Raw genomic sequence first — 13,843 nt, forward strand, 5'->3', positions numbered from 1 at the left:
CTCAAGACATCAGTTGGTTCTGGCAGCATGAAGAGAAGGGGAACCAGGCTCAGACTAGAAGTGTAGAGTCTGGAGAACACTGGGGAAGGGAGGGAGACGAGGAGGAGATAGCAGGGTTGGGATTTTGTCTCCATCCCCTTGTGCCTGGGAGGAAGTCTGGCATTCCCACCCACTCCTGCGGGAGGAGTCTGTGACTGAAGTGCTTTTGCTGCTTCTGAGATGGGTGGGGGAATCTAGGATGGAGAAGGGGGAACAAGAGGCCAGCTCACTCCAGAGGAGCCTTAAACCCACTAGCGGTTCCACTGTGATAGAACCCGCTGTTTGGTTGGTACACTGAGCCCCGTATTTCACAGGTGTGCAAGAACCTTCAGCCAGGTGAGGCTAGGGTTCAGCTGGATGGGCCCCAGGCTTCACCTGCAGCCAGCACTCACCCATCTTTACAGTTCCCCCCAGATGCCAGGCCCTGTCAAACCACCATCCTTAAGCCCCTCTCTCTCCTGCTCCTCACATGCAAACCAAGTCCTACCCCTTCTGCCTCCAGGACATCTCCTAAAGCTGTTCTCCCCTGTCCCCGGTGCCACCACTCTAACTCAGGCCATCGACATCTCTTTCCTGGGCCACGTGCAGCCTTCTGGTCATCTCCCTGCTTTTAGCCCCCTGCCTCCCTCCAGCGCATTCTCTGCGTTTCAGCCTGAGCGATTTGTTCAGCGCATAGATCTTGTCACGACGATTCCCCTGCTTAAAACCCTTCTGGAACCAGTAACCCTCATCCCCTGTGGGATAAACTCCCAGCTCCTCAGGGTGGATTCGAGTCCTCTCCATCATCAGTGAGACTGCTTTCCCTCTTACCTCTGCATTCTCAGTTAAAGAATTTCTCTTACCTTTTCCAGCTGCCTCACTTCTAATCTTCCTTCCCAGGTCAGCTCAGGCACCCATTCCTCCAGGAACCCCTTTTACTGAAGGATGATTGGCACATGATGTTATATTAGTTGCAGGAGTACAACATAGTGATTCGACAAGTCTGTATGTCACACTGTGCTCACCACACGTGTAGCTATCACCTGTCACCTTACAATGCCATCACACTACCATAGACTACACTTCCTGTGCTGTACCTCTTATCCCTGTGACTTACTATTCAAGCCTGTACCCCCTACTCCCCTTCACCTGTTCTGCCCATCCCCCCACTCTGGTGACTATCAATCCCAGGAACTCTTTCTTGAGATCCCTTCTGTTGGGCTCAGTGTCCCTCCTTGGGGTTCTCCAGCCCACTCACCCCCCAGCACTGGCCATACTGTGCTGTGATTCATGTCAGGTGCCCCCCTCCCCAGGCTGTGAAATGCTTGACCACCTCTTTAATCTTCCCTGAGTTTTCAGCACTTGGGACAGTGCCAGACACCTAGTAAGTGCTCAGGAAATGTCAAGCTATGAGAAAGAGCCACAGTGAACATCCAGAACCATCTCCTTATTTTCTAAATGAGAAAAACTCACGCTGGGAGAAGTCAGTCAGCTACCCCAGGTGACACAGCTGGGGTCACCTGAGTCAGAATCAGAGTCCAGGTCCTCCCAACTGCAGACAGACTGAATCCAACAGGCACCAGCTGAAAATCCTTCATAGAGTACACCCGTGGACGTCTGTGTACCCAAATCCTTCCCAGCCTTGAAGGCCAGGGAAGCAGAAGCCAGTGCAGGAACAAGCAAAGGCCAGAGATTACCCCGGCCTCATGCAGGCTGATCAGCTCCCCTCTCCCTCCCTTACATAAAACTGTTGCTAACAGTTACCCAAACTGCTGAGCCAAATAATATTCTGGCCGTGGTCATGTTATCAAACTGGAACCCAGTCTGCCTGGGGCCTGCCAAGTACCTTTCATGGCCAGTTTGTATTTAAAGGAGAGGAAAATGTAAATTTATCAGACGACTCAAGCAGTTCTGTTTGGCAACCGGTGGAGAGGCTAGACGCGGAGGGGCAGGGTATTGCCTGTCGGCGCAAAGAATGAGGGGACGTGTGCCAAATGGGCTCCTAATACAATTGACGTTTCTAGTTTGTACCGAAAGTGAATTTCCTCTACCCTCAGACCAGGGGCCTGAGAGCCAAATCTAGTATTCACCTCAGATCCCCTCTTGCTGCCTGTAAACACAGCAGAAACCTACGACCCAGAGCATCTTGAATTAAACAGCTTGTATAGAGTCGGAATTCTTTGCTTTCCAAACAAGTTCCAGATCCTGGCAGCAGGGACAGAGACTACTATAGGGGAGGTTCGTGTTCTCCCTCCCACTGCCACTAAAAGCACATTAACAAATAAAACCTCTGCTTCATTTATGCCTTGGGAGCCACGATGAACTCTGAGTTCAAATCCTGACTTTACCACTTCCTCGTGGGAGGACCCGGGCAAGTTGTTTAATCCTTTAAGAGTCAGTTTTCTCATGACTCATAGTTTGTCTGGATTACATGAGATAGTAAAAGTACAGTATGCCTACGAGTACCACCCTGAAAGTGTACAGTACACAGCCTGTGTCACCATATATGGCAGCCCTGGGGAAGGCACAGACCACAAACACCTCCCTTTGAGGTCACTTCTAGTGGGGAGAATCCCTGATGCTCCATGTGGGCTCCTATAGAATCTGGAAACAAAGGCAATATCTTGAAAGTTATCCCTCTGTGGGAGGCAAGCCCCAGAAAGTCAGAGAGGGCGGCATCTATCACGCATGAAACCAGAATGTGGGGTGGGGAGATTGGTGTGAACCATAGGGAAGCCCAATTTCTTGCTCAAATAAACTGTAGAGTATATAGGCTCTCTAGCCTAGCAATGCCCGGTAGAACTTTCTGCTATGATGAAGATAGTCCCTATCTGTGCTTTGAGATATGGCGGCCACTGGTCACATCTGGCTATGGAGTACTTGAAATATGGCTGGAGTGACTGAGTGACCAAGTTTTACACTTTATTTAATTTCAAATGGTTCAAATTTAAATGCAAACAGTCACACTAGTAGCTACCATATTGGACAGTTCAGCTCTCAAATTTATAGCGTTATTATTCCTGTGAACCATGACCAAGAACCTTGGTAATAACAGCTTTTTAAAGTGTTTCCAGGATGCCAGACAGGTGCCCCAGACTTTCATTCATTTCGACAACTCACAACAAACATTTGAAGAGGAAACACCATCCCCTTCTTCCAATGAGGAAAGAAGGCTAGGAGGCTAAGTTCTCGTCCATAGTTACGAGTGAGTGGGCGGTGTTGACGGGCCCCACAGCCCTGTTCTTCCCACTACCCCCGAACATTTCCAGGGCAGGCTAGTGCCAAAGGGCAAGAACTCCATCCCCAGACAGCTGGGGAGAAGTGCTAAGTGTCCCAATATTTAATCCAGCTCAGATGTTCCTGAGCTGTCCAAGGTGATAACTCAGGCCCAGTTTTGCAGAGAAGCACTGTGGGGAATTTGCAGGTGATTAGGGGAGGAGGGACAGAGTCTGTGGCAGATGCCTGCACAGGGCCCGCAGCAGGGGAGGGAGAGACTAAAGGTGCTTGTCGACCAAGTAATGCTCTTCACGGGGCTTTCAGTGGCTCGGGAGGAGCAAGACCGGAAGGGTGGGGGTAGAATCAGTGATGCACCCAGTTCATCACATGGGTCACAGAGGTGGCTGTGAAAGCCTTTCTGCCACTAGTGGTATGCATCTGGCTCCTGCCTTTATGGGCTCTGCTGTGGATACAGCACAGTTCTTGCATGCACAGTGCCTCTCCAAGCAGGGGCGGCTTTTAGGCTGAGCCTTGTGAAATTCTTGCCTAGGCACTCTGGGCTTCCTAGTTGAAGTTAGAAACTTCACAGGAGGTGGACAAGACCTAGGAGATCCCCCACTGCAGCCCGCTTATTTTACAGATGGGGCCACTGGAGCCAGAGAAGGGAAGGGACTTGCCTCGAGTCACACAGCAAGTCACTAGCAGAGTCAGAACTTAAAGTCTCCGATCTCCTAACCAAGGCATGACACATACCAGATTTTCTGCCCATCCTTCCTCCTACACAAAGGGCTACATGTCACCCTTGTACCTTACCTGGAAGATGCAATGTGCATATAGGGGCAACGCATTGCCTGGGGACGGAGGCAAGTAATTAATAGCAGCGGTTTATTAAGCATTTATTACTTGCTAGTCCCTGGGCTGAGTGCTCTACACGGACACATTATTTAAGCCCCACAGCATCAGTCTGGCATTGCTGCCCCATTTTGTAGATGAGGAGGCTGAGGTCCCATAAGGTAAGGTGGTTCTCTCTCTGTTATATAGCTAAGAGTAGTGGACCTGAGATTCCCGTTATTAGGTCAGCCTGCCTCCAAGGCTTTAGCTCTTTATGTCCCATCTGTACAGCCTGGTTCTGTCCTGCTCTGAGGCTGCCGTGTGTCTCTCTGCCATTATTTTGTCTATTCCCATCTCTGCTAAGGAGAAGAAATCTGATTCTCCCCCTCTCCTCATCTCGCCTCCCCTACCCGCCTCTCCCCTCCATTGCAGTACAGGCACAGAGGCTTATAGTCAGGAGACCCAGCTCTGACACTGGCAATCTCCATGACTTGGGCATGCATGCTGCCTTCCTGCTGTGGCTGCTGCCACTTCTAAGATGTTGGGGATGCTTGGGTTGATTCTGAAGTCACCCTAGATATAGCAGAACAGAGTGGCCCTGAGCCTTAGGTGACAGAGAGCCCCAGTGTGTGTTTAAGCTCTAAATGCTTCCCATAATCTAACTTACTTGGTCCTCGTGATGATTGTGTCAGGTAGTGGACCCCATGCCCATTTAGTAGCTGAGAAAATTAAGGGACATAGGTTAAGGAACTTCCCTAAATATCCATGGCTAGGAAGTTGCAGGGCTGGGATTTAAATCTCCATAGTTGGCTTGAATTTGGCTTGAGTTCATGCTCCTGACCATTACAGTGGCATTTAAAAACTCACTTTTTCACTTGCTAGCTAAACCTCAGTTTCCAAATCTGTAGCAGGGATATAATTTCTACTCTACTATGTCGTTAAAAGGATTTCGAAATGCCTGTAAAACACTCGGCACATGGTGGGTATTTGATAATATAATTATGATATGCCTTCAGCCCTTCCGGGGCCCCTGTGGCTAAAGAGACTTTGAGAGAGCCACACATGCTTTTATACAGATAGATTTATACAAAGGCACAGAGAGGCAAAATGTTTTGCTGAGGGATGCTCAGCCCTCTTGGAAGCGATTTCACTTTAGCATTCGGAATTGTGCATTCAGAACCAAGTGTACCCAGCAGGCTTCTTGCCCAGCGGTCTTTGGTTCTATCAGATTGTATCCTCAATGTCCAGTCTTCCATGGTCACAATAGACTTAACATCAAGGGTTAATTCTGAGGCTCTGTCCTAGCTGGTAGGTAAGCGCCGAGTGCACCAAGATCTAGTCCTAAAAGAGAATGTGGAAATCCAGAAAGGCTCCGGGAAGTCTGCTGTGCAGGGGACTCGGCAAAGACAAAGATGTGGAGGTGGGAAGCAAGAGGAATGTGAGACTAGAAGGAAAAGACAGGTGCATAGCAAGAGATGGGGCTAGACTTGTCATCTGGGTTCCGCTCTGGAGGCCCTGGAGTGCCAGCCCACAAGTATGCCTTGTTTGGAAGTCTAAGGTGTCTTAGCAGAAGGTTGTCATCTTTTTTTTCTTTTTTCTTTAAAGCATATTTAGTCAGCAGTAGAAAGTGCCCGATGAGCTGGGCAGGAGGGAGAGGGGCTGGAGGCAGCAACACCAGTACCTTTATGTTCCCACCTTCTATGGTAGAGCCTTCTATAGTGGATTTCTCTATGGCGAAATTCCCTGAGCAGATTCCAGCTAGTTCTAATACGTTCTCTGCTGCAAACCGAGGTCCCCAGCCAACTCTGGCCCACGTAGTGCTGAGGTCTGCAGCCCTTCGGGGGCTGGAGGCCAAATGCATCACAGGCCCAGGCCAAGGCTCCAGGAAATTGGGGTCAATTCCCTACTCCCCCGAGGGCCCAGCAGAATCATGGGGCCTGGGGCTTGGGGCTCCGGGAGGGAGAGTCGGTTCTCTGAAGCCACATGAAGCTGCCTAAACTTTCCCTGATGTCACACACAATCTCTGGGGGTGGACTCTGTGAGTCGTCCCACAGCTGCATGCTTGGGATGGGCCACCCTTCTCCCGGGGCCACAGAGGTTCCCACTGCATTTGGAAAGACCCATGAGAGGCCAAGAGAGCCCCCCCCCCCACCGCCGCCACCCCCTTTCTCTTCTGAATCCTGTCTCCTTGCAGCTGTTTTCTCAGACAGGGTAGCCTCAGCCTGCATCAGCTCTTTGAAAGAGCTTATTCATTTCCTTATACACGCACTCATTCATTTATTCCCTAATTCACCCATTTCTTCGTTTGCTCACTTATGCATTTATTTCCTCACCCACACATTCATTTATGCTCTTGCTTATTAAACAAATTCATTCCATAACTCTCTACGATTCGCCACATCTTTTCTTTTGTTAAACAGATAGTTCTTTTTTGTTGTTGTTTTGTTTTTGAGAGAGAGAGAGCGCACACGAGCTGGGGAGGGGGGCAGAGGGCAGAGGGAGAGAGAGAAAATCCTAAGCAGACTCCATGCTGAGCACAGGAACCCGATGCAGGGCTCGATCCCATGACCCTGGGATCTGCCCTGAGCCAAAATCAAGAGTCAGATGCTTTACCGACTGAGCCACCCACGTGCCCCTAAACAGATAGTTCTTGAGTGAGCAAAAATATCTACTGAGTGATGAATGAATGGACCAAATTATCAGGACCTATTAGAAGTTGTGGAAAGGCCCTGAGGATGCAGGGACGAGTGGGGAACCATCTTGGGCCTTGAGGGAGTTCATCATCTGGGTGGGAACAGATGATAAACAACAAGGCAGTGCATGGCAGAGACGTTGAGTAGCACACTCTGCAGAGTTGGAGCAGCACTAGGACACGATAGTTTGTGCCAGACAAGGTGCTGGGGTGGGGAGGGAAACAAAGCAGCCAGAAGGCCCGTGAGTACAGAGGCATGGTGTTGTGAAATAGCTATGGTGCATTTGAGAACGCAGGTGATTTAAACCAAAGTTCAAGGTTGGTGGTGACATTGTAGGGAGCGAGAGCATGGAGAATTAGCCAAGGTTAAGGCTGTGGGGGCTCTGGAGGCCAGACACCAGAGTTTGAATGGCGGCTAAAGGGCACAGGAGCCGTTGCATAGGTTTTCACATTGGTAGAGCATGATCAGCTCCTCTGGCCTCATACAGAGTTTCTCTTCTGATCAAAAGCTTGAAAGAGGGAGAGAACAGGGCACCTGGGTGGCTCAGTCAGCTAAGTATCTGACTCGTGACTTTGGCTCAGGTCATGATCTCATGGTTCGTGGCATCGAGTCCTGTGTCTGTCTCCACGCTTACAGCGTAAAGCCTGCTTGGGATTCTCTCTCTCCCTCTTGTTCTGCCTCTCTCCCGTGTGCACTCTCTTTCTCTTTCTCTCTCTCTCTCTCAAAGTAAACAAATAAACACTTTTAAAAAAAGAAAGAGGGAGAGAATGTACAGTATATTCTCAGATGGAAGGACCCCCGTCCAGAAACCACTCATGGTTCCCCATTCTCAAGGGACAGAGTCCAAACTCCATAAGCTGACATTGAAGCCACACTCTGCTTCTGCCCTACCAACTCCTCCTCTCTTGGATCACAGGATGAGAAACCTTGGGGAGCTGTCTGTTGCTCACTGTACTTCCTTGCATTTGCGCATGCCCTTTGGCCTTCCAGAAAAGTCTTTCCATCCCTGTTCTGCCTGTGATTCAATGCATCCTTGAAAACTCCTTTCCATATATCACTTCCTCTCCGGGGCCCTCCCTGCTTGCCCTTCACAACCAAAATTACTCTCCCCACATGCTCACGGCACTGCTACCGAGCACGGTCACACGGACATGACTGTCTCACTGTGGCAGATACTGGCTCACTTCACATTTGGACCCCACACAGTCTGGGCACTAAGAAATGGTGCTTGGCTTCAGGGGAAGGTCTGACATTTCCACAGAGCTGGACCTCCCATTAGAAGCCCAGACTTTGAAAGGGGGCTCAGAGAAAGGACCATGTCTGCAAGCTGCATTTGCCTACCACCTTGCAGAGGGTTGAGAAACTGTGTTGTGCCTGTTTTAAAGAGTTGATGGAGGGCACAGATAGAAGTATCCCCACACCACCCTCCTGGTGCCATTGTTGCTGGAATGCAATGGAATGGAGCAAAAGGAAGGAAGGGAAGGCAAAAGAGAGGAAGGCAGTGTCCAGGAAGAAAAAGTTTCTCGCCTGCCAAGTTAGCATGTGGCAGAGCCCTGACATGGGGTACTTTCTCACTGGCTGAGATTAAGTAAGCTTTGCTCTGTGGCTACCTTCTCACGAACAGCCCTAGGACCCATGTTCTTCCTTGCTGTATGAGTTAGGGAGCATTTGGTCCCCTACCTTCTCAGTTATAAAAAAAAGATCAACACACAAAACAAATCCCTCTGACAAATCTCTGAAAGAGCTTGAAGCTAGGACATAGGAAACCTGGGAGATGGGCTCCATGGGCTCTCTGAGGGGCTTTGAGCAAGCTTCTTTCTGCACGGAGTCCTCAGTTTCCCCATCTGTAAAATGGAGATGTGAACAGTGCCTCTAGTTCAGGGTGATTGGGTTTTGTACATGGTTCAGAAACTGGTTGTGGAACACTTCTAGGGCTCTGGGAGATAAGGAGCAGTCTCCTCGTTTCTGTTGAGGGGCTTATGATGTTGAGGGTGGTCATCCCTGTTGGTCATCCTGACTGTTCTTGCGTGGTGTTCAGGGACATGGGAGCAACGTCATCCACTGCCGGAAAGATGGCACCTGGAGCGGCTCCTTCCACATCTGCCAGGAGATGCAAGGCCAGTGCTCGGCCCCAGACCAGCTCAACAGCAACCTCAAACTGCAGTGCCCGGACGGCTACGCCATCGGTACGGTGTGTGTGTGTGTGATGGTGCGAGCGGGAGGGGCAGATCCTTCTGGCAACCTGGGGCTGGTGCCTCACTGGATGACTGGGCACCTCTACCTCGTGAGGCCCTGTAAGGGGGAAACAAAGATGAGAGGGACCAGGTCCTTGCTCCCAGAAAGAGTAAAAGGCACGAATGTTAGAGAAACAGTGGTGAGTAGGGTCTTCCTGGAATACAGAAGAGCTGACCGCAGAATCAGGAGACAGAGGGGGCTCTCAGAGGAAGGGATGCTTACCTAGGGATTTGCAAGAGCTTGTTGGGTGGGAAATGGCATTCTAGACAGAAGAAACCATGTGGCAAAGGGAAGGAGATGTGGAAGCACCTATCACATTTGGGAAAGCAATGGTGGTCCTAGCTGCCTTTTTATCTGGAATCTGAAATTTTGCATAATATTCATCATTCATGAGTACCTACTATGGGCCAGGCCCTGCATCAAGCACTTTATAGAGGCACCATATCTTATCTGCCCAATGACCTTTGACATATGAGGAAACTGGGACTTGAAGGGATAATAGAACATGCCCTGAATCCAGAGGGCTCTTCTACTCCAAAGCCTGAGTTCTTTCCGTGGCATCCCAGTTGCCTCCAACTGGAAAGATAAATAGCATTTTCAGAATATGATTTGCGTGGTGATAGGCGAGCTCACAGAGTGCTCACAGTGAGAAGAGACAACCTGGGGTTTGATGCCAGGGATTTGCCTGGTTGAAACCAGGTGCCTGGATGGATGCATTAATCACCGACTCCGAGGCTTTCTGGGGAACTGGAGCGTGCATTGAGTCTGACCTCAGCTAAGGGCGGTGATGCTGACCTCTTGGGCTGATTCCCTAATTGACCATGATGAAAAGCCCAGGGAATTGGATGTTCTTTCTCATGGCCAGTGTGATTTATGGGATAATCACCAGGGATGTCTGGAGCAGAAGGTTATCCTGCACACAGTCACTCCCAGTTACACAGAGCCAACAAGTTCTACACCCAGCACGACGGGAGCTGTCACTTCTTGTCCAGAAGCGAGGCCCGTGGTGGGAGAGGGGAGGTGTATGGGGCCCGATCACCTTTCAAAGATGGAAACACAGAGCCTGAGAGTGCATGTCAATTCTTCACCTAAATGTAGAGTAGGGATCAGCATTCCTGCATTTGGTCCAGAGAACTTGGTGAGAGTACCTCTGAGCGCATGGTTGCTCTCTCTGATGATTCTAAAGGTACTGTAAGTTTCTACAGAGGCACCAACCCAAAGGACCCTGACCAGGATGGCTGCAGAGAGGTGGCATCTTGTGGGTCTGCCAATATAGGCGTTCAAGATGGTTGGGGCAACAGGTGTAGCAATGGTCAGTAACAGTGGCTGTTCCACCCTGAGGCCAATGCTTTCTTCTCTCCATCAGTCCTGATGGGTGTGCGGGATTCTAGACACATATGTCTGTGATGGGGTCCCACCCCCAACTCAGTGTATACAAGTGAATATTCAGTGATACTCAGGACTGGTATTAAGTGGCCCTGGGAGGAAATCTTTTGATTAAGTGACTTTTATTTAAAAAAAAAAAAAACTTATAGGGGGTCCTGGGTAGCTCAGTTGGTTAAGCATCTGACTTCAGCTCAGGTCATGATCTCATGGTCCATGCGTTTGAGCCCTGTGTCGGCTCTGTGCTGACAGATCAGAGCCTGGAGTCTGCTGTGGATTCTGTGTTTCCCTCTCTCTCTGCCCCTCCCCCGCTCATGCTCTGTCTCTCCTCTTTCTCTCTCTCTCTCTCAAAAATAAACATTAAGAAAACTCATAAAAACAGACTTCCTGCATGTCTACATCCACTGATACATTCAAATATATTCACACATGCAAAAATAAACACAAGCACAAATGCTTAATGACCAAACATAGACCCAAGCACATACATCATAAACTCATGCTTGGCATGTACACTTTAGCCAGATAAGTGCATCAACTTGTCACCTACACACACACACACACACACACACACACACACACACACACACAGCTACACATAGCATGTACACACCTGTAACATAATTACACACACATCACAAGCACAGACACATCTTATGCTCTGAAACATAAAGATGTGCGGAAGGCAAACATAACTCACACATGTACACAGACACATCCTGTGGCCACTCGGGACATACACTGCATTCCCATGCCACAACCACACATCACCTGGCTCTCTGCTTACCTAGCTAGAGGTAGGCAGAGGTGTGGCAGTACTATTCTTTTGCCCACGGAGCTTTTTTTTGATGAAGCAGAAAGGGAAAGAAGTTGGTATGACACTAGAACCTGAATGTCCCCCCTTCCAAGTACCCATGTCCCCATTGCCATGCTGATGCCCCTTTAAGGAATATGGTGATCCAGGGTGGCTGGGGGGATATGGGGGAGCTAAAAAAAAAAAGCAGTGTGGGACACTGGGAGATAACGATTGGGAAGGAGGGAAACCTCCAGGTCCCTGCCCTTCCCCACCTGCAAAGGCCCCCACATCAGATTCCCAGGTTGAGCCCCTCCCTGGGGAGAGCCCGCCTCACGAGGAGGGGATTTGATCAAAGGCCTTGTAATCAGGGGTGAGGGGTGTATCCCATCACAGGGGCTTAGGCGCTGGGGGGCACATTTCTGGCACCACCCAGAGGAGCTCGCTCTGGACCCCCTCCCACTCAACACAGGCAGGCTTCTGTGGCAGTTAGGAGCCCTCAGAAAGTTGCTACAGGCAGGGGCTTGGTGAGATCACACTCTGTAAGGATGCCAGTTCGGTTTCATATATCACAACACAGCAGCCTGGTCCTAAAGCCCTAGCACTGTGGGGAGGGGAGGGGAACACAGAGGAGGGAGCTGTGGAGAAGGGGAGGGCAGTGGTGGCCTCCTGTCTTGACCATATTTTCCCCCTTTTCCCCCTCTTGGGATAAGATAGCCTTTGTCTTTCCCTCAGAGGCGGCCTCTTTCTTTCGCAGAAGAGGATTTTATCATCACAGCCTCACTTCTGCCTTGCTTTCTAAAAGCTCCTTTAGAATGTGAACTCACGACAGACACACAGCACTGAGTTTCTCCAACTGCTTAGTGACTTGTCCCCTTTTCCCATCACTCGTCTTTTTGGTACTTTTGCATCCCCTCCCCATTTCTTTTCTCTCCTCTGCTTTCCTTTCTCTTTCCTCTCTTGGTCTGTATCTATCACTGGACTTGGAAGGCAGAGGGATGTGGGTTTTAATTCTTGGGCCTCTAACCACCTTCTCTGTAGCCTGAGCTCTGTGCACTGGTCTAACCTGAGACTTGGGTGTGATGACGACCCATCGCATGGGCTGGATATTCAGGAGGATGAGTGACCTATGACAACCACCTGCCTGGCCAGGAATCTGCCCCCACTTCTGGGTTCGGTGTCCCTGTGTTTAAAGAGAAGAGGTTGTAAACACTGTCCTAGACCTGCTGTTACCCCCCTCTTCGGTCCTTGTGAGTCTTCTGCACTAAAGAGGACTACAAAATGACATTAAAAAGGGAACTGGTAGATAATATATATATATATATATATATATATATAAATAAAGTGTGTGTGTGTGTGGATTATACACATTCAGACATCACCCTTACCCACCCACCCACATACGTGGAAGGGAGCCTATAGAGTGGCTAACAGAATAGAGTTGGTTGTCTCTTGTGATTCACTTAATATTCAAGGGTGGTCCTGGCAGTAAGCTGGAGGAATGACCTCCTTAGGGCCTTGGTCAGATTCTGACATGTCCGTTCTTTGCCCACATGGATGAGCACCATTTGAGAGTCATGGAGACATCTCATGGGATAGGCTTGATTTTCAGGAGACTCCAGAATGCATGAGGTCAGGGCAGAGAATCAATGTACCAAATTATAGTCAACTTGGCAACCAAGCCACAGCTTGATGTCAGCTGTCTTCACCTGTGAAGTCCCTGAACCGAGGGTTTCTGTGGAGCACCACCCTGTTCCAGTTCATCACCAGTGCCTTCACCAGCTACCTGATTCATTTTGTCATTCCCTTATCCAGGTACCCAGTCTTTTATCCATGCAATCCTCCATCTGTGTACCTACTTCCTCCTTCATAAGATACCAGAATGCCTACTGATCGTTTACTCACCGTCCCATTCACTCACTCACTCAGTTCCTTGTCTGTCTACGCACTCACTTCCTGTCTCTTCCACTCATTCCACACATACTTGCTGAGTGCCCACCATCTGCCATGCACAGTGCCAGGCTCTGGGCATGGAATGTGGAGCACAGAGAGGGCTCAGGAGTTTACAGTCCATCAGGGGAGAAAGCCATTGATAGAACAGTCACCAAGCCATGACACATGCTGGCATAGTGCCTGTCAGAGGGTCTGGCCTGTCAGGAAAGCAGGGAGGGCCTCTCGGAGCAGGTGGCACTTGGGTTGAGGTCCAAAGGGCCATAAGTAGTGCATTAGTTGAAGAAGAGTGTGAAGGGTCTTGAAGGCACGGCTCGGGAGGCATGTGTACAAGCCTTGTGCGAGCAGAAAGCGAGGGGTTAAGAGGCTGTGCTGCATTCATGGGCTCACCATGTGCTGGGCTGATGGCTTACCAGGCACTGGGCTAGGCTCGCGGATGAGTCACCCTCATCCCTGCCCATCCAGGGCATCACTGTAACTGCGGAAAGGTAGGCACAGGGAGGGGGTAAGGCCGGCACTGAGAGACTCATCATTGCTCAGCAATGATGAGAGCACACTGCTCTCACTCAGGTGCAAAAATCAGGGCAGGCTGCTCAGAGGATTTGAACTGAGCCATGAAGAACTGATGGGATTTGACCTTGAGTAGGCAGATGGGGGTGATTCAGGAGAAGGGGTGAATGGGAGCTGAGGTATAGAGGCGAGGGGTTGTTGCAGGACTCAGATG

At 49.9% G+C, this 13,843-nt stretch overlaps 1 protein-coding gene across 1 annotated transcript in view; it reads left to right on the forward strand.

Moving 5' to 3' along the window:
• PAPPA (pappalysin 1) overlaps positions 1-13,843 on the forward strand; it is a 238,700-nt gene that overhangs the window by 197,734 nt on the left and 27,123 nt on the right. The window contains exon 18 of the mRNA XM_047099683.1: positions 8,797-8,944. Coding sequence (XP_046955639.1) covers positions 8,797-8,944 — 148 coding nt within the window. The remainder of the gene's footprint in view (positions 1-8,796; positions 8,945-13,843) is intronic.

Source organism: Lynx rufus, unplaced genomic scaffold (assembly GCF_022079265.1).
Source record: "Lynx rufus isolate CCGP_SWC_20201006 ecotype Redwood Valley unplaced genomic scaffold, mLynRuf1.p SCAF_10, whole genome shotgun sequence".
NCBI lineage: Eukaryota > Metazoa > Chordata > Mammalia > Carnivora > Felidae > Lynx > Lynx rufus.